Source organism: Diabrotica undecimpunctata, chromosome 9 (assembly GCF_040954645.1).
Source record: "Diabrotica undecimpunctata isolate CICGRU chromosome 9, icDiaUnde3, whole genome shotgun sequence".
Classification (NCBI taxonomy): Eukaryota; Metazoa; Arthropoda; class Insecta; order Coleoptera; family Chrysomelidae; genus Diabrotica; species Diabrotica undecimpunctata.
Genome location: NC_092811.1, coordinates 9,870,375 through 9,895,130, shown reverse-complemented (window position 1 = coordinate 9,895,130; position 24,756 = coordinate 9,870,375). Strand labels below are relative to the sequence as shown.

Genomic DNA, 24,756 nt, shown 5'->3' with positions numbered 1-24,756 from the left:
ACAATATTTTCATAAATGTAAAATACTCTTCCACAGTTTCGTCTATGTACGTCATCATTAAATGCTAATAGGGCTTTTCAACGTTTCTCATATGTTTCAGGCACTTGTCATATGTCGTATAATTTTAATATATCTACGTCATACGTTGTTGGTATATAGTATTGAAAAACGACTCTTCGCAGCGAGGCTACGGTGTGTGACGTCAGCAGTCGTATCGACAACTTGTGTATACGTCTTTACAAAGTGTATAACCAGTTCTTTAAGTATTTATACAGTGATAATGAAGCCAAATAAGTGGTGTTTTGTTCCTGGATGTCTAAATACATCGAAAAACAATTCTGAGAAGATTTTTATTACAGTTCCAAACAATTTAAACCGTAAAAAGAAATGGTTTGTTGCAGCTAGAAGGGACATCAAGGAAGTGTCAATAAAAACTAAGTTTTTCTGTTGTGAAGATCACTTTAATGTAAGTTATGGATCTTGTTTCTAAATAAGTTTTTAAATTACGGGCAATACTCAGTTTAGTACACTCTAACCTAACCAAATATATTTTCCTCAAGGCACCGCGTCACAGTGTTGCCGTATTTATTTTAGTAAAATATGTATATAATATGAATGTTAGAAATATAAAGTTACTTTTACGAAATAATAATTTGTGTTTGAGAAGCTACAAATTTTGCCATATTTTTTTTTTTGTAAAATGTATATGAAGGTTTAAAATATAAGTTACTTTTACGAAATTATAATTTGTATTATGAGAAGCTACAAGTTTTGAATAAGTATAAAACAAATATTTTCTGTTACTTTAAATGAAGTTAATTATTGTAAATTAGCACAATTTTACAGTATATGCGTTTGATCTTTAATTTAACTAAAATCTATGAATTTTTATATTACAATTTTAATGCATTTCTATTATATACAGTAATTTTATTATTACTATTAATTTTTTATATCATTTTAATACCCTTTAGTTTGTATATGCATTTAATTATCTTTAATTTAATTAAAATCTATGATTTTTTATATAATTTCAATGCCTTTCTATATTATGTACGAGTATGAAAAAACTGGAGACTTGGCAACTCTGACACCATTTAAGGAATGAATTCTGCTTCACTTCTTACTATAATGATTGTGCAATGATTTTTATTTCATGCAAAACGTTATTTTTTATGTAATTTCCATTTAAAATATGCCCGATTTTTAAAAGCCACCGCCATTATTTACCATGAAACAACAAGAAAAGGCAGGAATGAGTACAACAGTTAACTGTTTCTTATGGCCAAGAAGGGTAATTTTAACCAGTGTTGCCATAGTTATTCAAAATTATGTTTTCTAATGAAAAAAAAATTACCTTCAAATTGGACATTAAAATAACATTCTGTTGTTACCTACTTTTAACTGAAAATTATAGCCTTTTAACAATTACAAGGATCAGGTTAGATCTGGTTACGTTACTTTACGTTTATTATCATGTTTTCTTTTGAAAAATAAAAATTTTGATTTTTAATTATATTACAAAATTTTATTCTTATTACTGCTCTTTTTACCATTGTTAGGTTAGATTTGGTTTATTGGTTTGCATTTTTAATACTAAAATGTAAAGAAAAATTTAGTTTAAAGAAAAGTAATATTCATTAAATTTTTAATGGCAACAATGTCAAATGTACATAAAATTTAACTTCTTGCGAAATTATGTAATGGTTACCTAGTTTAAAAATATTTTTAATACACCTAAGCAAGTTAAAGCACCTAATAGCCAGCCAATGTAGCCATGCATACATACAACTTTGACATTTTTTTTTTGGAGACAATTAAGCATTTATTTTTTTTTTTAGCTTGAAGAAGACATGGAAAATTATATGGAATATAGACTCAGTAAAGTTGCTGCTCGGATGAAACCTGAAGTAGTTCCACATATATTTACTTGTCAGCCAGACAAAAAAAATACCACCTTCCGGCCAAGTAGTGAAAGCCGAAGTAGAAAAAGGAAAATAGAAGACATTTTAGTGGAATCTGAGTTGTCGACAATCAAGTCAGTATTACCTGAAGATATACCAGACAATCAACAACCAAGTACTTCATACCAGGCCAAGAATCATGGTGAGACTGTAGAAACTTTGTCACCACCTTTTAAAGTTAACTTTGGTTGTCAGGCCAATCCAGTGCATTATCGTAGTAAGTCAATACAAGTGTCAGGGCATTTAAAAAATATTGTAAAAGATATTTCAACTTCACCCATAAAACTTGTGATTCCTATTGAATCTGTTATTGAGAAAAGTATACATGAAAGGTTGTATTGTATGTGCAATTTTTAAATTGATATGAAGTAATAAGGAATAGATATTTGTCTCTTTCGAGATTAATTGCAAATTGCAAACACCTTTTGTAATCTGGCAACTGCTGATTTGACGATTGCCGAATCTATCCCCTAATCTATCAAAGTGTAATTGTTAAAAAAAGTTCTGATAATTAACTGCAATTAATCTCAAAAGAAATAAATATTTACTCATTGTTGTTTTATGTAAATTAAAAATTGCAGAATTCATATAATATAAACAAAATGTACTTTTCTAAAGCTTTATCTTTTTATATTTGAAGTATACAGCATCTACATTATAAAAACATGCCATCACTGCTGTTCCGAAATTTTTTGTTCCATGTTTGACATTTGCGGCTATAATCAGCTTGTACTTTCGGTAAACTCAACCCTTATGTCCTCCATAAATGTGACTTGAATTTTAAACATATATATATATATATATATATATATATATATATATATATATATATATATATATATATATAAATATATATACAACATAACCTGCAATGGCAAAAGTAATGAGAAAGTGCCGATGAAGTTAGCTACAAATGAGGGACAGATTTATATTTGGCAGTGTTACCATATCACAAATCAATCACGAAAGAGCATTTGATATAATATTAATTATTAATGTTACTAAACATTATTTTTAAGTTTTTAAAAGAAGTTTAATTAATTTAAATTTAATTTATTATAATTTAAATTAACTTTGATTTTTTAAGCTTTTAAATTACCAAGTTATGTTACAATTACTGTATTCATGCACCATTTCATCAAAAAATTATAAGAAAATAGGCATAAAATTAAAATCTGCTGAATATCTGTTGCAATCTGGCAACTAGTGTTTTCAAAGTGTTGACAGTATTGCCAAGTTTATTTGCTAATCTACCAAAAGCCAATTATAAAAGTTTTTTCTAATAACTAACTGCAACTAATATGAAAAGAAACAAATATTCATTCGTTCGTGTTTTATATAAATTTAAATGATTTTAAAAAGTACCAGATTTCATAAAATAATATAATAAAAATGAAAATGTACCGTTTCAAAGCATGATACTATAACAAAACAAGATAAGTCAACGCGCATGTTCTTGTGACGTAAGCCCGAGACAACTTTAATGAGGGCAAGTTAAATGTTCATAAGTGTTCATGTTAATTATATTACTGTGTTAATCGAGTTTGCTATCCTGTGTATTTCAAAACGTAGTGAATGATATTTTTATTTATTCATTGATGTAGTAAAGACTTTGTATATTATATTGTTATATAAATTTTCTGGTGAAAACATTCAGTTCATTTAATAAAACATGGCCTGAAAATAGACGCAAAAGAAGAATGGAAAAAAGAAATATATTAAAAAACATGTAAGTATTTTGGTTTTAGACACACTTTTACAGCAGAGCAAATGTTTCTATAGATAATAATAAATGTTTCTATAGATAATAATATATACTAATGCCCATTTTAATAGAACTTGAAGTAATACTTTATTTTTGATAGGTCTTTTACTTTTTTTTAGATGTAAAATGTATTTTAAAATACGAATTCTAAATCAAAATATTAAAGATAATTGCAATATCCGCAAAAGAAAAATCACAAAGATTGTAAAATAAATGTCTAAATGATATTCATAAAGTCTTAAGTATGACCCGCTTTTCCTATATGGTCAAATTCTTTACATTTTGCCGGTCTTTTATATTTAATTTATGTTTTGTAGCAATATTTATTTTGTTTGTAATACATACAATCAAATCGTAGATTCATATATTTCTTTAATTAATTTTACAATTATTTACTTATTAATTTTCAAAACACGTTTTCACAGAAAGTAACTAGTTATGACTTCTTAGTGCAAGATATGGCATCGAGGTATACTTACCGTTAACAGTTTAAGTTGTTGATTACAGTAATGGAACAACGTTGCTATATGCATCGTTAAAATATAATACATAAAAGTCTCCTGGCTTTGTCTCGCTATGACGTCATGTGCAAAATCGATTAAAATTAGAACGCAAGTGAGCATATCTTGTTATTGTATCAATGGTTTCAAAGCATATTTGAGGCATAAAACATTATACATAATAAGGACATGGCAATACCGCAAACACAAATTTGACAGATCATTTGTAGTTTGTATGTAGCTAACTTCATTGGCACTTTCTCTATCTATACTTTCTAATATATTATTTATCTATTATCTATATTTTTGCCCCTACAATAGTATTTCTAGCATCATTCTTGTTCTTGTATAATTTGATTGTGTAATAAGAGGTTAATAGACATGAACATTTCAAAAAGAGTTGTCTACAAACAAGATCACCATTAATTGTAGATAATCCAATCAGTTCTGTGAATGATCTGCATCTGAAGAATTTGGAACCAAAAATAGCAGTCAATTCAATGAGTGGAAATATAATGGATATTAAGATTGAAATTAAGAAAGAACTTGAGGAATATGATAATGGATTTAGTAATGCAGACGTACAATATATGCAGAGTGGATTATCCACAGAAGTAGATATAGATGTTAAATATGTTAAAAAGGAAAAACAAGAAGATAATTCAGGTAAGACACTAAATTAAACATGAAAATGTAAAGTCAAATGTAGACATGTTACATTTCCTAGTTGCAGTTTTGCATAAGTTTTAATATGTTCATATCAGAGTGTGACCTTAATTTTAAACAAAATAAATACAACATAATCTGCAATAGTATTTCTAGCATTACTCTTGTATAATTTGATTGTGTAATAAGAACCTCTACAAACTTGAAATTTATGTCAATGGATTTTGCTTTAGTTAGTGATTATGCAAAACATATTTGGGTTAAATTGGTTTTTCATGCAATGAACATAACCATAACCTATAGATATATTTGACATTAAATGTAAGCTTAATATAATATGTCACTGCTGCCATAGGGTCAATTATTTTCATACTCTCACATCTAAAATTATGGACAAGAGCACTTAAATAATTATATGAAATTAAAATTTAAAACAAACAAAAACGTGAAAAATTCATATATAATTAAAAGCATTAAAATTATACCTTATACTTATAAAATAAATTTATGCCTAAGGTAAAAATTAATAGTTTAGAAACTACAGAATAAAGTGAAGTTAAATGAAAATAAAAAAATAAAAAAAAAGGTTAAACAAAAGAATACACTAAATTAAACTAAACTTAAATTGAACTACACTAAATATTGTTCTGTGCCACATAATAAGAATTCTACAAATAGGTCTTTACACCTCATACGTTCTGTCCACATAAACTCTTGTAGGTACGAGGGAAAGAATCTGAGAAAGTACCACATTGTCTCCGGAGCTTCTTTTTGGGGCGCATCCAAATGTTCTCTATGCTACATTTAAAGTTAAAAATAATATTTTATGAACGCTTTTTAATATGAATTCAAAAATTGTGGCTTCTCATAACAAAACAACTTCGTCAAAGTATCTTTATATTTTAAAAACTCTTAGACTTTATACAAAAAAATATGGCAATACTGTGACGCCCAAACATGTAATTCAGATGGCAAGGTTAGGCAGAAAACGTTAGAAACTGGAAGTGCTGAGTGTTAAGTTTCAATTTAAAACTTTCTCAATACATTATTATTTTTTTTAATTATCATATTATCTTTCATCATCATCATTTTGGCTTTAGAACCCTGTGTGGGTCCTAGCCTCCCCAAGAATTTTTCTCCAGTCGTCCCTATCCATCGCTTCCTCCGCCAAGCACGTATTTCCATATTTCTCATGTCTTCATCGATGTTATCTAGGAATCTTGTTCTGGGTCTTCCTCTTCTTCTTTGACCAATAGGTCTATCAAGGAGCGTTTTTCGAGCTGGGTCGGTTTGCTCCATCCGCATTACATGGCCTACCCACCTCAGACGTCCTATCTTTATGTGTTTTACGATATCTGGTTCCTGGTATATCCTATAGAGTTCGAAGTTGTATCGTCTTCTCCAGACACCATTTTCATTTACCGCTCCATAGATGCGCCTTAGTATTTTTCTTTCAAAACATCCTAACATGTTTTCATTGCTTTTTGTTAAAGTCCAGGTTTCTGAACCATATGTTAGGACGGGGCGTATTATTGTTTTGTAGAGTTTTACTTTTGTATTTCTTGATATAACTGTAGATTTAAAAAGGAGATTAAGCCCAAAATAGCATCTATTGGCCATGCAAATTCTGCGGTTTATCTCTGCGGTAGTGTCATTTTCAGAATTGACGAGCGTTCCCAGGTATACAAATTCGTTAACTGCTTCGATGACGTCATTTTCTATACCAAGTGGCCGTAGTGTTTGTGGTTGCGTACCTATTTTCATGTATTTTGTTTTATTGGTGTTTATTATTAAACCCATTTTTGTAGCCGCTTCCTTTAATGCTACATACGCCTCTCGTGCTGCGTTTTCCGTTCTCCCAACAATAATGATATCATCAGCATATGCTAAGGTTTGCACAGATTTGTTATATATTGAACCGGTAGTTGTGATTTGTGACGTACGTATTACTTTTTCCAGAGCTAGATTGAATAGTATAGAGGAGAGTGGGTCTCCCTGACGTAGCCCGCTATTTGTTTTAAAAGGTTCAGAGAGTTCCCCCTGGATTCGTACTTTGCATTCAACTTTTTCAAGGGTTAGTTTGGTTAAACTTACCAACTGATTTGGTACTCCTAGGTCTATCATTGCTCTAAACAATTCTCTTCTATTTACAGAGTCGTAGGCTGCCTTGTAGTCTATAAATATGTGGTGCGTGTCTACACTGTATTCCAGTGTTTTCTCTAGAATTTGTCTCAGGGTTGAAATCTGATGAATTGTTGATTTACCACCTCTGAAGCCAGCCTGGTATTGTCTATATTATCTTTCAGCGCATTTAATTGTATGCAGTGACACAAAAAAAAGACAGATATATCATTTAATCGGTAAAAAAAATTCATAAATTAAACTTGTTAAACCTACCAGAAATTTAGCACCCATTTAGCATCCAAAGTGTTTAAAATAGATACATATAATATGAGAGTCTTATATAATTTTTATTTTATAATTACGTTGAAAACTGAAGGATAAAGTAAATAAATTGTTTTAGATTTCCTAAAGACTCGTCATTGCAAAAAAATGGATTATAGCGAAGCACCGTGAAAATTTTAAACCATCAAATAGTTCTAAAATGTGCTCCAAGCATTTCACGGCGGATTCATTTGTTGCTAGCGGATGGAGTTCAAAAAACAACTCAAAAAAGATGCTGTACCCAGCATTTTCGATTTTCCAAACCGTTTAATCGAGCAAGTTAAAATTAGAAAATTTTCCGTAAAAAAAACTGCCTCAGACAAAACAACAGGCTCTAAAAGTGAAAATATAAATACAACAACAAGTGAATCTCTCATAAAGACTCCAGTAGAAATTCTAGAGGAAACTACCTTAGAAAAAACCTTCATTCATCTACAACATTATCTTGGTGACTTTGTTGAACAAGAATCATCTAACAGAGATGAGGAATATAAAGTGGTAGTAAATAAATTATTTCAAAAGAAAAACAATCAAAATCAAAATGTTGCAACAACAAAATAGAAGGCTTGTTAAAAAAGCTAATACCTTAAAATTTTTACTAGAACATCTTAAAGAAATAATATAAAAATCTAATAAAGATAATTTATTTTCATTATTGCAATAAAGATGAGAACTGCAATAATAATGTCAATAGACTTAAAAGTAAGTTAACAAAACTATTTTATTTTGTGACCAATAAATAGATTTATATACATAATTTTTTCCCCTAAAATGAAACTTCCATCCATAAGTAAAATTTTTATCCTTTAAATTTATTTTTCATTATCAAACAAGAAGAGGTAGGTACACTTTCAATTTAAACATTTATTTTTACAAAATTACTTTAATTCAAAAATATTCATTAATTCCTTTGCTATAGTCCTTTTCCATCATATTGATAGCACATTATGTATGTAAATCCTCAACAGGTCAAAAAACCATAGGCGTCACCCTATACTTGTTTTGAAATAAATAAAAAAAAAATTAATATTTTAAGATGCCGTCAACAATTCATTATCTTTTAAAAAATCTTCTGTAAAATAAGTGTCCACTAATCTCTCTATACCTTTTTTGTGCGTAAAAAACGTCGGTATATATGCCACACGATTATTGTTAATTATACACGGGTGATTAATGAGAGAATTCAATGTTTCATGAAATAAATTAATGTAAACAGTAATTTAAAGGTGATTATTGTTTTCTATACAAGTTATCGCCTGACACAAAAAAAATACCTTCTTTGAACGATTACCTGGAATTACTGATCAGGCTTCACTAATGATAGTTTAAGTAGTTTTTATGCCACATTACAGCTTATGCCAATAATATAAATTAGAAATTGTTTGCATCTTCCATTTAGTTTGTAGAGTACATTGTTCATGTCTTACCTACCTATGTTTTTGGTGTCGATATTTTGTTATTTGCATTTAAAAATGACGTCGACAACAGGTTTTATCCCGGTTAAGTGTAGTTTTAAAGGTGCCTTCAGTCTAAGAGAGAAAAATATAATATTAAATGTACACGATGCACTTGTACATCAACACCCTTTAAGTAATGTTCGTGAAATCGTTAACATGTGTTCAAATATGACAGGGGTTGGAGAAGCAACAATTTATAGATTCGTAAAAGAAAGAATAGGAGGAACTGTTTCATCTCCCAAGAAGAGTGGAGGGAGTAAACCCTTGGAAATTGAAGAAATACATAAAAACATGATAAGACGCAGCATCCACTCATTTTTTTTTTAACAAAGAATTTCCAACATTGGACAAAATCCAAACATTAATTAGAGAAAACGAAGAGTTACCAATCATAAGCAACAAGAAATTATGGGGACTATTGAGAGAGATGGGATTTCGTTGGCAAAAGAATAGAAGAAAATCCGTTTTAATTGAAAAAGATTACATTGTATGTTGGAGACCAGATTATCTAAGAACTATTAAAAAGTACCGAGAAGAAGGGAAAACAATTTTTTATTTGGGCGAGACTTGGCTAAATGAAGGTCATACTGTACCATATCTATGGGTTGATACAAATGTGAAAAGTTCCCGTCAGGCATTCATCGAAGGTGTATCTACTGGAGTAAACAATATTCCCGTTGGAAAAGGACGCAGACTCATAATAACCCATATTGGAAACGAATACGGTTTTGTCAATGGTGGATTATTAAGTTTTGCCTCAAAATCAACCAAAGATTACCACGAGGAAATGAGTGCTGACGTTTTTGAAGAATATTTTGAGCAAATGTTGGATTTGATTCCAAAAAATTCTGTCATAGTCATGGATAATGCTAGTTACCATTCAAGACTAGCAGAAAAATTGCCAACAACGGCATGGAAAAAAGGAGAGATAATCGAATGGTTGGATAAACACGCAATTGAGTACAAGGAGAATTCGACAAAAAAAGGAATTATTACCTATTGTAAGGCAACATAAAGCAGCTTATAAAAACTATATAATTGATGAAATGGCATTAAACCGTGATGTAATTATTTTACGTTTACCCCCATACCACTCTGATCTGAATCCGATAGAAAATATATGGTCTCAAGTAAAGGGTGAAGTCGGACGCAACAACAAAACTTTTAAATTAGAAGACTTACAACAATTATTAGAACATTCCTTATCAAAAGTAACTCCAGAAAATTGGAAAAATGCTGTTAGTCATGCTCACAAGGAAGAAAATAAAATGTGTAATTTGGATAATATGACTGATGCAATGCTGGAACCGGTAATAATTAACATTGGAGTTGAAGATTCCTTAGATTCTGAAGAAAGCAGTGAATCTGAAATGGAATTTGATTAAAATAATATTCATTTTTTTACAAATCGGCCCCTGTTAGGGCCACAAATTATTTTATATATAACCAATAAAATAAACATCTTACATTTCTTGCAAATTTATTAGTAAGGTCAGTGGCCCAAATTCAGACATGTTTAGACTTTCACGTTCCATTTTATTTATTGGAATTAATACTTATTGAGTAACATTGACCAGTTTTTATTTTCTCGAATTAATAACTATTTCTAAGAGAACCTGACAAATTATTAATCATAAAACTTCGACAAGTTAATTATATTTTTATATTTATTATAACCATACAAAAATCACCTAATTCCGACATCAGGAGTGCAGTTTGCTCCAAAATCAGACATGTCAGTGAATCTAATTCAGACACTGATCCTAAATCAGGCATTTGAGGAACATTATTCCGACAACAAATAAAAACACTAATTTAAGAAAAGTTAATATAAAATAGTACAGATTATTTATAACATTATATATTATTATGCGTTTTTAATTCTTGAATAGGGAAAAATCTTCTTTTATTTATTTCTGTGGGAGGTTTGATCTTCTTAACAACTTCATGGTTATCATACCAAATTTCATCTTTTATAGTTGGCCATTTCCACCAACCGCCAGCCTTAACCATTGCATTAGCTAAACATCTTTTCACTGTTTTTATCTGTAATTTGTGCTGGATAATATTCTTCAAAATAGGTGACAATTACAAAATCACCTATTTTTATTTCTCCAATCAAAACTTCATCTAAAATAATTATTATTGTAGAGTAAAATTAAGCAAAACACCTAGTTACTTAAATAAAATGGTGTCTTACCTGAATTTTTCATGTCATCGTTATCTTTATTTGACTCTTCGTCACTAACTGATCCATCTTTTTCTTCTTCTGTGCTTTTTTGTTTATTTTTAATGATCTTTTATCTAGGTTTTTTTATATTTTCCTCGCGCAATTTTTTATTTTCTTCTATTTTTCTCTTTCTCTCTTCTTTTTCTCTAATTGCGTTTTTCTGGTCTTCGTCTTTTTTCAAAAAATATTGTCTCCAAGCGTCGGAGGTGCCTACCGAAGGAACCTTAATTCGACACTTTCTTGAGGTTATTTTTTTCGTAGGTTCAGGCCAGAACAATGCGTTTTTAAACGGGGATGGTATAAGCACTCCTGGCAGAACAAGAGAATGTTTATTACTTCTGCAAGTCTTCATATCTTCATCTTTATTGACTAATTCCTCTCTTAGTTGCTTCTCTTTAATAACAGTTGATTTTTCTGGTGTCAATTGTAAGGTTGCTAATATTTTTCCAGTATTATTTTTCTCTTCTCTGGCCGATTCCTCATTTATTTGCTCATTTTCAATGATATTTTTATTTTTATTATTGACTGATTCCTTTGGTATTCGTTCGCTTTCAATGATATCAATTCGTTTTTCTGGGGCCAATGAAATAATTTCTAATGCATTAATTTTCTTTCCTATAACATTAGTTTTTGTTGTTTCGTCGAATATTTCTTTTGTGCCTGTTTTGTTAATGCTTTTCATTTCTTCAATAATTGTTAATTCTTTTTCAGCATATGCGCTAACGCCAAGAAGTTCTACTTCGGTTTCAGTATCTTTAACTATGTCTTGTATGTCCAAAATTACTCCTTGTAACGTATCATCAGCTTCAAATTCGACTTTATTTTCCCATCCATCTTCTAAAATTAGGTCTTCTTGAATATCGATTATAATGTTGGCGGTTTTCTCAATATTTTGGGATAATCCAGATTTCTGGTATAGTTTGTACCAATCGTCATACAAACTCTTATCTTTAATTTTACCTGTCCACTCTGCACCCATCAGTCCATAACATTTAGTCAAACCATCTGGCTGAATGAATGATTCCAGATATTGCAAATGACTCACTCTTTCAGGATCCGGTGCGGCTGTACTTGTGTTAAGCTCATTGTCTTCAGCGAGAAGTTTATGATAATCGATATTATCAGCATTAAATGGACAAAGACCACATACTTTAAAAGATTTTTTGAAAATATCTTCCACATTTGTTATTGAACTTAAAGCATTTTGAAGGACAAAGGCAAAGGTGTCTTTTCCTAAATGTTTATAATTATTTTGGATTTTAAAATTTTGTACTTCAGTTTTCCATTTCATTTTTAAAGATTTAAATAATCCCACATCTAGAGGTTGTAGAATATGTGTGGAATTTGGTAATAAACTTATCAGGATTATTTGTTTTTCTCTACAGTAGTCAGTCAGAGGTAAGGTCACGTGTGCCTTATGTCCATCCAAGTATAATATTACTGGAAACTGAATATTTTCAGATAAGAGCCATGGGTAAAAAATGTTTGTTATAATATATTCTAAAAAAGATTCTGAAGTCATCCATCCGCTGGTTGACTTACCAATACTCCAACCTTTAGGCACCTGCGATACTATGTGCTTGGGTATTCTCTCATATGCGTACATTACCATGGGTGGAGCTAGTTGACCGGCAGCATTAGCCGTAACAAGAACAGTCAAGCATTCTTTGTCATCACCAGATCTATCGTGCAGGGACTTACTTCCTTTCGTGGCAAGTACTTTGAGACGTTTTGGCGAGAGAAAAAAAGCAGACTCATCCGTGTTGTATATTCTTTTTGGATCAATTATATTAATATTACATGAAATGAAGTATTCTTCAATTTCCTTATGCCAGTTTCTGATTTTGTTTTCAGTTACGGCTGCTCGAGATGTACATAAGTTTTGAGCTATTTGTTCACTAATTTCTGGATGCCTTTTGGTAAATAATTCATACCAGTGACGACCTGATCTTCCATCTGTAAAATTCTTAGGGCGCTTTAAATTTTTTATCAGAAGGCAAACACTATGGAACAATTGATCCTTGGTGACAGAAAAACCCATTCGCCCCATATTAATTATCCATTGAACCAATAGATTTTCTTCATAAACGGATAGTACAGAAGGTGGTCCGCTGCGACATTCTTCTGGGTAAATGCCCCGGATCTTCCCAATGAGTGTAGTTCTCGGGACGTTATATAGCATCGCTGCGGCTAAACAAGGTGTTCCACCTTTAATGGCATCTAAAGCACGTCTCACATCATCTTGGGTATATGCCTTCTTTTTCGTCGACATTCTGTAAATAAAGCAAAAAACTATTGCAAATAATATCTAAATGTTAAAATAACAGAGAATATTCGTTTACAAAAATTAAACATAATTCGGACAGTTAAAGCCCCTAACTCCGACACCTGTGTCGGAATTTGGATACAAGCTGTAAAAAATAGTTCTACTAACTAAAGTAGTATAGACTTATGTTAATATAAGACAAACGAAAGAAAGAGAACTATATCCACTTTATAACTTATGTACGCAATTCCGACACCTAGTGTCTGATTTACGAAACACAGGAAATTTCTTATACCTTATTCCGACACGATTAAAAATTTTGGATGCTGTAATTATACTGATGGAATTCCAACTTAAAATGAAAATTTAAAGCCCTTATATACAACTTCAACAAAGTTTATTCTAATTTTCTTAACTAGTAATATCTTATAGTAAATAAAATAATAGCTGAAATCTGCTTACCTTATTAGAAATTCTTTCTCGATGGACACAACACACAATGTGTTAGAACCGTCCAACATTTAGGTTATGTATTGACAAATACAATGTCGGTAAGATAGGAAACGAATTTTGAAATGAAAAAATCAATGTTAAATTAAACCAATAGATCTCTTAATATTTATCTGGGTATATCAAATTTCTTATTGTAACCGAATAAACAGAAATATGTCTGAATTTAGGACAGTGTCTGAATTTGGGTCACTTACCTTACCTGTTAATCTCCACTCCGACACTGGCAACTTTATTTAGGGATTAGTAACCCTCAAAACTATTGTATTCTATTCTGCTTCAACCTTTATACCTGGTGGTCATACTCAATTTAAAATTGTTTTCCTATATACTTCTGTAAACTTGTTGACAAATATCTATTTTTCATTGAGTCACCCGTATTAACAGTTTAGGGATTTGCATACATAATGTGTTATCAATATGATGGAAATGGACTATAAATGATATATCTTCCATATCTTTTACAAAATATTGCCGTTTTAATAAAATTCATCTAAAATTAGGTAATTTTATTAGGGCTTTTCGAAAAATCCAATCTAACGTTAGAGTTCTTGCCATATTGTGACGTTACTTGCGCAAAAGGTGTTTGCTTCAACGATTCGGTACAGGGCGTGTCTATAAGTTTTAATGGTCTAAAGTTTACCATATTTGACTATATGCTGGACATTTTGTATGAATAAAAATTACTGACGTAATAGTTTTATTTCCAATTATCTGTCATATGTGCACTTGTAGTCAAAACTTTGACAGATTTATTATATTTATTACTAATTGCATCAATAAATTTTTGTCCAGATACAAAACAATTATAAAATAAGCATTTTTACTAAAAATCGAAAATTATAATTTTAATTATAAATTATTGTTATAGTTTGAAAATATTTTGACAGATTAATTGTTGGAAACATACAAAACAAAAATTCCTACCACACCTATTAATAGCTCAAATAAAATTACTGTTACAGACTTCTTCCATTGTGGGAGTGGATATGCATTAATTATTGTAAATAAAAAATTTCTTAAACTGTTTGTTCGGGCTGTTAGGCCGTTGTCTTATGAGATTAGTTCTCGACCTTTCGCCAACACTAGGGGTTGGCATCTTCTGGAGATGTTACTGCTTCGCTTGTAACCTGAAAATGACGGTTCGTTGTACTACGGAGGCAATATATGTTTATTTAATAGTACAACGAACCGTCAGTTTCAGGTTACAAGCGAAGCAGTCATTCATTTTTCACATTTATTTACAGTTTTGGCCCATATTTCTGGAGTTGCAGTTTAAAGAGCTTCTTGCCATATTTCGCTAACTGCATCGTCACTGTATCTGCTGCATCCAACATGATTATCATAATATGTTTTATGTATACCCCAGATGTGGTCGATGGGATTAAACTGGCAGTGACCCGGCGGTAACTGTAGTACTTAATGTCCAAAATTTGATACAATTTGGTCAACTATATAAGCTGTTGGTTTTTCATTACGTTTCGAAATTCCCATTAACTCTGATTTGAAGGCGTATTCCGGAAAATTGATATTATTTTTAACTAGCCAATTTTTTATGCTCCATATGTTCCACGACTGTTTTGGTTGTTTCTCCAAAATCTCTGAATGGTAAGGTGCATTATCTAAAACTATAACTGATCAGACTCGTTAACAGTTTCTCCTCAAGCCATTTAACATAACTGCATTCATGTTTCCATGGTAATCAGCAGATTTCGATTTTAAAGAAAAAATCAAATCTGAGTTTTCTATAAAGCCTTCTTTCCCTCCTGCATGAAAAATGATGTGTCTTTTGCCTTCACAATCTGTGTTTTATTGATTTTATGCTGTCCTCTTGCCAAATTCTTTTAATTTCACCCTTTGCAAATATCCATGTCTCATCTAAGTATATGAATGTTGCATTTTCAGATGTAAGTCTATTCTCTCAAAAATTTAATTCTTTTGTGAACCACACTACTCCTTTTGCATAAAAGTAACCTATTATTTTCTTTTTTTGAATGTAAATCCTAAATCTCTCAACGCTTTCTCCACAGGCTAGTCCTTTTAATTTTAGAAACTTGTCTTTCTCTTATTGTGGCAAGTAAAGTATCTAAACTGACTTGTTGATTGTTTTCACGAATTCGATACAAAATATTGCGAATTTTGCGATATAAGATCTTCTTGAGAATCTTTGGCAGTCTTGATTACAGTCTTTAGCTTACTTTCACTTATCCCGAGTACGTCACAATCGCGTTGATTTATGCATAATAATGACTCTAAAGGTCCACCATTGTCTCTTTTCATGGTGAAGTATTTATGAACTTGAAACTACACGTTTGAATTACAATATACTGAGTTTAGATCAATATGACAGAAACTTTCTAACTGTTGTGCTTGAGAGGTATATATATATATATATATATATATATATATATATATATATATATATATATATATATATATATATATATATTTATTCAACCGATTATACAGACCCGAAACGCATAGGTATACCGACGTTACCAGTCCAAAATTGACGTTACCAGACCCGCAAAAGGGTCTGACAACGTTTTCTTCGTTATTTGCATATCATATGCATCCCCGTACATGCCACTAAATTTTTAGAGAATTTTATTTGGGACTGGTATAACGGTTACACACCACATTATACACAGTTTTAGTTCAATTGATAATTGTAAAGAGGGAGCGCAGTTCATTTCTGTATATCGTATATAATTTAAATTCCTTCTTACAACCTCTAAGACTTTCTCAGGCCCAAAAAATGGCAACGCTGTATGTTAGTAGTTACTGTTATTTAAATATTTTTAAAGGTATCAAATATCAAATCATTACTCATCCGTACATACTACAGACTATCGACACGTTTTTAGATCCTACGTTGTTAAAACGATTATTATAGGCACATTCGAAACGATTAGATAAAGTAATTATATAATATACTTACTTGCTGTCATATACTTTTTATTTTTAATTTATAAGACTTACTTATTTAAGAAGACAAAAAAAACGCATCAATCTCTCAGGGTTATTAGCGTTACAATAGTGAATTCTTTAGGGAATGAAACAGTTTTTGGAGGACACTGTTCCCATTTAAGGCACTTTTAAGTGAGGTCGGGATGCAATGTTTCTTTCGTTCACTTTTATATTTATCGTGTTTTACAGATAAGTCAGAGTTGAAAATTTCAAAATTGGCTTGTTTCTTCTCTTCAGCAAGCATTCGTGTGTGATTTTCGTATATCCGATACACAAACGTGTCACTATCACTTGTTCTCTTCACTTCCTTGATTTTGATTTCCATGGTTGTCCACTTTCGTTTATTCCTAGTAATTTACTTGGGGTACTTTTCATTTGTCTTGCCAAGTTCTTGTAATCCTGTTTGAAATGAGTTTTTATCTGTGTGTATCGTAATATTAAATATTCTTGATTTTGGATTACTTGTAGCATTTTTAACTGGCGCGTCAACATTTTCGTTTCCTTTTATTCCTTTATGTGACGGGACCCACAAAAATTTCAACTCAGTGTTTTCGTCTAGGATTCTTTTAAGCTCTATTTTAATGAAAAGTAGAAGGGGATAGTTGCAATAAAGCTGTTGTATGGCTTTAAGCGAACTAAGAGAGTCACTGATTATTATCCTTTTTTGCTTATTTTCCTGATGTATGTGAATAATAGCTTGTAAGATGGCAAATAATTCAGCAAAGAAAATAGTGGTGATGTCTGGTAATTTAAAAGAGGCTGAGAATTGTTTTGAGTACACAGCAGCTCCTACTCCGTCGTTTTCACACCACTATTTGAATTTATTATATGATGGAATTCTTGCTGTATGATAGTTGTTAAGGTTTCTGCTTTGTTAAATTGTGCTAGGCTAAGATCGGATTTAGGTAAAGGTATTGTCCAAGGTGACGGGATGGGAGTGAAGGATAGGTCATAGTTATTTGGGAATTGAAAATTGGTGTTGACTAAATGTTTTTATACTGTGATAAAAGGGAGGATCTGTTCGAGAAGTTGAATCAAATTTAGTTTAGAAACGGTCAGCAAATACGTTGTGAATTACAAGTTTTTTTTGGTTTGCCGAAACTGCAGCGGCATAACATAGACTTAGGTATTGCCTTCTGTGGGAGATAGGGAGTTCTTCAGATTCACAACAAAGGCTTTAAATCGGGCTAGAATGGTAGGCCCCAAGAGAAATTTAAATAGCTATATTGTGAATATGTAGTATCTAAAGTTTTAAGTAGTGTTTTTTTGGCCAAATTGTATACAGTAGACCCGTAATCTAATTCTGAGTGAATTATAGCTCTGTATATGTGAAGTAAGCATGAGTTGTCGGCTCCTCAGTTCTTAAAAGCAAGTGATCGTAGTAAATTTATCCTAGGTTAGCAGGATTTCTTCAGGTATTGTATAATTGATTTCTACGTTAGTTTACGATCAAAAATCATTAATGAGAATTTAATTGAGTGTTCAAAGAAATTTTCTCTTGTAGTTTAATCTCTGTTATTCTCAGATGCATAGATGGCTCAGATGGATATTATGATTCTTTTAGAAGTTCTCTATCATTTTGCTTTTATAAAACTTGCGTTCTAAGTCCTATATTGTATTGTGGTCATTAAAGTTGCCAACGAGAAATAAAATTGAAATTGTGGTCATTAAAATTGAAAAATATTTGTTGCAAGTTTTTAAATTTAAAAGGTTTATGGAACGGTAGATTTATTCATAAAATTGTTAATTTCAATTATTCGTAAAATATGGTTGTTTCCAACTTATTTTTTTACAGCTCAAATTGTGTAGTATTATAACTTACCTATAAAATTCTAAATGGGTTTTTTGGGTGTGGCCCATAAATCGAGCAATTTGATCCATTTCATCATTTTCAAAACTGGTTAACTGTAAAATGGTTGCTATTTGTTTTCGGAACCTGGTACTTGTTAACAGTTCTGGATTTTTTGCATCACATTTCTGTGAAAATTTTCTTAAATGAGGTACAGCACTTATCCATCTATCGTTTGACCCAGGATAAGCAAAAACATATTTATTCGTTTTTGGAATGATTTCTGTTGTCCTCCGTTCTTAATTTCTTTGCACCTTGTTTTATAAAGTTCTTATTTTCCACTCACATTAATAAATTTTATATTCGTATTGCATTTTAAATATACTAAGGAAAAACGTTTCAATTCAAAAAGAAAATTCTTTATTAAAATATTATGAAAATTCAAGATGATATTAATAGTGACCAAAATTAATTAAACATATATTATGTATTTTATTTAGATAATGCCAGCAAAACCCTAAAATATGAATAGGACTATATCTTTAACTATTATATAAAATGCCTTTATTTACATCATTTGCATATTAAACATATTTTTAAATATCAATATAATAGTTTTTAGGGATAAATTTCAGATGTTTTTCGCAGTATGACACGCATAAATACACAATTTTTCTTTTATTGGTTTTTGAATGGAGCCGGAAAAGTATATTTATAAAAACATAAACAGTTATCACTCCAAGTTTCACTGCTGTGTATTTAATGCACAAATCATATGTTCAAGCGATTGCAATTTGAGCTTGTTGGTTAAAATAAACTAAAAATACCTATTGAAATTTAATATTTAAAAAATTTTAAGGAACGACTTGACCTTAAACTTGATTTATATTTGAGAAATAAATTGCGAAATAACGGGAATTTCTGTTTATAGTAACTAAACCTAAAATTGCTGTTCTTTGCGTTTCTTAAATAAATATTGTAGTTAATATTATTAACTCTATTTTTATTAAAAAGTACGTTTACAGAAATAAGCCCCTATAAATGTGTTAATAAAACGATTGTATATACCGTAATTAATCTATATTAATTGCAATTGATGGCAACTTGTATGCCTGCCATTTGGAGTAAACAAATCCTTTCAGAAGGTAAGAAGTAAACCACAAAACGCACACTACCAATCATTTTAGCGCCAAAAAATTTGGCAACATTGCGGGGACTGGGTCCGTCCAGTGAATGATACTTTTTCATATATAAGGGTCTGGGAAAACGGTTAAGTTTGTTGGGTCTGGTAAAGATTGTTTACTATCTTAAATTTTTTTTTAATAAATTTTTTTACCCCTCTCAAGTTCCCTTGAACTAATACAATAAAACCACCTAAAAAATACAATATATACTTCTTTTAACATTATATTTCAACTGGGTCTTAGGTGGTCTGTTAAGTATCTTGGGACTGGTAGAGATAGTTGAATCAATATATATATATATATATATATATATATATAAGGAGTTTATTACAGCTGCCGCCGTTTCTCGCAACCTAGCTTCCAACGCTTGCGATCGTTCCAGTCATCTACTTGTAGACCCCTATCTTCCATTGCACCTTTTACTTCTTGTCTCCACGATCTTCTTGGTCTTCCCTTTTTCCTGCGGTTGGTGGGGATCCACTGTAACATTCTCTTTGGCCATCGTTGATCATTCATCCTTTCTACATGGCCATACCATTTCAGCCTTTTGCATTCTATAGTTTCCAGGACGTCAATGTCTATGCCCATACGCTCTCTGATTTCAGTATTCCTTACTCTATCTCTTCTAGTGAGTTGGCAACATCTTCTCCAATAATTAATTTCCATTGCTTTTATTTTGGATGCGTCATTTTTATTTATTACCCAAAGTTCTGAACCATATATAGCAATGCTTTCTATGATACTTTTGTATATCCTAATTTTTGTGTTTCGGGTGATGTGGTTATTCCAAAGCTTGAGAGGTAAGCTATAATATAACCGCTTACAAAGATCCTAAACACATTAAGTAAATTAGCCTAATGATCATTAGGAATGCCGATTGTAATTGAATTATGTCTGATAAAAAGTTTAGAAATGGTTGGATATCGTACATAAACAAATTAAAATGTTTCCCACAATGATTTTATTTTTAGTACAAGTATTTTCATTTGAAAATAAAAAGTTAAATATATTTACCAAAACCCTAACTTTAAACTTGTAATCGCAGACATCTCAAAAACGGTACACTCTAACAGACATACGGTCAATCTAACCACCACTATTTAAATTGATAAAATAATTTTTTAGTTTACTTCGAAGTATTTTTTAACAAAAGTAAAAACGATATTTTAGTACTTTGTATATCTACTTTGAATATAGATTATCCTTAGCACGATAGTATTTGTTTCAGAACAAAATTATTAAACAAGTAGGTGAAAGAAATTTACGTTAAATAACATTATGCAAGAATATCTACTATTTATTTAAAAAAAATGTAGCAAAATATGCAAAACTATGAACAACGGGTTAATGACACATATATTTATTTTATACCTAAAATTTAGCAAAGTGTTAAACATTATGGAGAACACCAGTGCAGTTTACCGTGCCTTTTACAACAACGAAAGGTTTTCTGTAATTCCGTTAATCGTTTAGAGGTGTAAATTGGTTTTCTTGAAACAAAAGAAATTTTTGCACTTCAGTGGCGAGTATTCTTTCCTCTGGCAGTGAAAATAGCTTGCAAATGATGTGACATGCTTTGAAACTTTTATATCACATTCTGTGATATTCAAACAAACCGGTCTGTTTGTATTGTCATCATACGTTCTGCACACTTGGACGACTTACACCAACGTTTCTAACAGTTTCGCGCTGACCGTGGCCATCTTCTTACGCCCCACAACAGAACTTCTGGTCATTGCAATACACTGACAGTGACAACACTACACAAACAATTTACAATTGACATTAAAACCGCTGAAACAAAAACTGCTGATAATGGTTTTTTAGAATTAGGGTAACGGGGTCTTTTTATCTCAAAAAGCTTATCGAAAAAACAGCAATAACAATGTTTTCAAGTAATCCATTCGTAAATTATGTTACAATCGAAAATAGCTGAAAAAGTATAATTTCAAAAATAAATTCAAATTATGGGGTATCCCTAATCAGCGAACTGAGTATAACAATATTGTTTATCTATATTTAGTGGATATAGAATTACTTGAAACTTAAAATATTAAATTGCAAAAGGTAAATTTGCTTGTTTTAGATTGTTTATTACATTTTTTTTTGTTATAGACTTATTTATTTTTATTCCTGTTGTTGACATTCTTTCTGTACTAATTTTTCCTTGCAGTAAACAAACAAATTTTTATAGTTTGGTTTATATTTTAGGTTTTCCCCAAATCAAAAATAAAATGGAAAATGAAAAAAAATCACCTAAGTGCTCATACCACGAGGAACAACAAATAAGTCGCCATATTGAAGAAACCATATTAAACAAAAGTGTAAAAGTTCAGATTGGACAAAACCCAAACAAGTGTGAAATTTGCTTTAAGTCATTTACTAGAGCAAATTATTTGAAAGTACATTCGCTAGTACATACTGGGGAAAAACCTTACAAGTGTGAAATTTGCTTTAAGGTATTTGTTACAGCAGATAACTTGAAAAAGCATTTGCGAATACATACTGGGGAAAAACCGTATAAGTGTGAAATTTGTCTTCAACAGTTTTCTCAGCACAACACTTTAGTGAGTCATAGTAAAATACACACTGGAGAAAAGAATTACAAGTGTGAAATTTGCTTTAAGGCATTTACTACAGCAAGTTATTTGAAAGTACATATGCGAATACATACTGGGGAAAAATCTTACAAGTGTGAAATTTGCTTTAAGGGATTTATTACAGCAGAGTACTTGAAAAGACATTTGCCAACACATACTGGGGAAAAACCTTACAAGTGTGAAATTTGCTTTAAGGCATTTGTTACAGCACATAAGTTGAAAAGTCATTTGCGAACACATACTGGGGAAAAACCGTATAAGTGTGAAATTTGTCTTCGGCAGTTTTCTCAGCACAGCAATTTGCTAAATCATAGTAAAGTACACACTGGAGAAAAGAATTACAAGTGTGAAATTTGCTTTAAGGCATTTACTACAGCAAGTTATTTGAAAGTACATATGCGAATACATACTGGGGAAAAATCTTACAAGTGTGAAATTTGCTTTAAGGCATTTATTACAGCAGAGAACTTAAAAAGTCATTTGCGAACACATACTGAGGAAAAACCTTACAAGTGTGAAATTTGCTTTAAGACATTTATTTTACCAGGTTATTTGAAAACTCATTTGCGAACACATATTGGGGAAAAACCGTATAAGTGTGAAATTTGTCTTCGGCAGTTTTCTCAGCACAGAAATTTGGTAAATCATAATAAAGTACACACTGGAGAAAAGAATTACAAGTGTGAAATTTGCTTTAAGGCATTTGCTACAGCAAAGTATTTGAAAGTACATTCTCGAATACATACTGGGGAAAAACCTTACAAGTGTGAAATTTGCTTTAAGTCATTTTTTACAGCAGAAAACTTGAAAATTCATTTGCGAACACATACTGGGGAAAAACCTTACAAGTGTGAAACTTGTTTTAAGACATTTTCTATAGCAAATAATTTAAAAACTCATTTGCGTCTTCATACTGGGGAAAAACCTTACAAGTGTGAAATTTGCTTTAAGGCATTTATTACAGCAGAGAACTTGAAAAGTCATTTGCGAACACATATTGGGGAAAAACCGTATGTGTGAAATTTGTCTTCGGTAGTTTTCTCAGCACAGAAATTTGGTAAATCATATTAAAGTACACACTGGAGAAAAGAATTAGAAATGTAAAATTTGCTTTAAACAGTTTTCTCAACAAAGCAATTTGAAAAGTCATAAAAAAGTACACATTGAAGAATAGCATTACAAGTGTGAAATATGTTTTAAGCAATTTAGCTTATGGGGAAAAATCTTACAGATGTAAAATTTTTTTTTAAATAAGTTTCCTACCCCATTGATCTGAAAAAATATACTGGAAAAAAGTGTGAAGATGGTTTAAACAATTAATTGAATGCATAATCAGCATGACCATTGAAATAAAAAATATTATTACTAATTTAAAAGATGGTATTTGTATAAGAGGTCTTGAGATATGATCAAACAGCCTTATTTATATAAAATCAAAAAAAGAATTAAAGATCTTTAAAAAACTAGTATGTCTAAAGAATTGTATTTAATTTAATTAAAACGAATAAGAAGTGAAGTGCGGGAGTGTTAATTTAAGGTAGAATTTAGTTTAGTAAAAACCAGCTTTAATTGTTAAAAAAACATTAATCACTATAAGGAATCGTATATAAAATTATTGTATGACAAATATTTATATATATAATTTAATATTTTATAATTTATATATTCTTGTATACATAGAAATAAAGAAGTAATTTAATATCAACCTGTGGGTGTCGAAAGTCCTAGAGATATCGTTTTAATCCCTCAATTATAATTTACATAAACAAGATTGTAAATAATATATAAATCTGAGAAACAGTTTTGAAAACTCAAACAGGAAAACAATTACTTTGAATAAAAATCGAGGAACAAAGCTTAGGGAGTGCTACTTGTTAATATTACGAATAGAAGGCTAAGGAATTAAAAATGGCGAGAAAAAGAGTGAAAAGGTTTTTTTATAATTAAGACATAAAAGAGGAATTCGATTTTGATAGTAGTTATAAGAAGTCTTTTAACCTGAAGAAAATTGTGTGCCAGTAAGAGAATTGAAGAAGAAAAAAGTAGTCATGGTACTGGTTGTGGTAGTGTCCTTTGGGATGAACAGTTTTCAAGGATGATAAGTAATTATTCAATAAAATTCCAGACAAATATTAAGAGAGGATAGAACGAACAAAAAGCAATTCATTTTGAATTTTGTCTCAATATCAAATATATGTTTTGGGAGCAAAAGCAGCAGTAGAGATTAATAGAAGTTGGAGAGGTGTAGAGTGTTTGATTTCATGTTTTGATTGATTCGTAGGAATTTATAACAAATGAACTTATGACAGGAGTCATTTTCAGCCACATCTTGGGGCTTTTTCATTTTTAAGTTGTTGTAATGCTAATGTATTGTACTAGATCAGGCAACCAGATACCTGGACTGATGATC

At 30.7% G+C, this 24,756-nt stretch overlaps 2 protein-coding genes across 5 annotated transcripts in view; both read left to right on the top strand.

Moving 5' to 3' along the window:
* LOC140449507 (uncharacterized) overlaps positions 1 to 24,756 on the top strand; it is a 49,278-nt gene that overhangs the window by 12,843 nt on the left and 11,679 nt on the right. The window lies entirely within an intron of this gene.
* LOC140449505 (uncharacterized) lies at positions 175 to 24,039 on the top strand. Of its 3 annotated transcripts, XR_011951810.1 has the most exons (5): positions 175 to 466; positions 1,842 to 2,181; positions 4,662 to 4,895; positions 7,420 to 8,042; positions 21,958 to 22,097. XR_011951810.1 is itself a non-coding variant. In XM_072542700.1 (4 exons), the coding sequence occupies exons 1-4, from the start codon at positions 281 to 283 to the stop codon at positions 23,364 to 23,366; spliced, it is 2,169 nt and encodes a 722-aa protein (XP_072398801.1). In that variant the 5' UTR covers positions 207 to 280; the 3' UTR covers positions 23,367 to 24,039. The 3 variants fall into 3 exon arrangements, 2 of the variants coding, with proteins under 2 accessions (XP_072398801.1, XP_072398802.1); XM_072542700.1 differs by lacking the exon at positions 7,420 to 8,042 and having other exon boundaries at positions 207 to 466; positions 21,958 to 24,039; XM_072542701.1 differs by lacking the exon at positions 7,420 to 8,042 and having other exon boundaries at positions 208 to 466; positions 1,842 to 2,106; positions 21,958 to 24,039.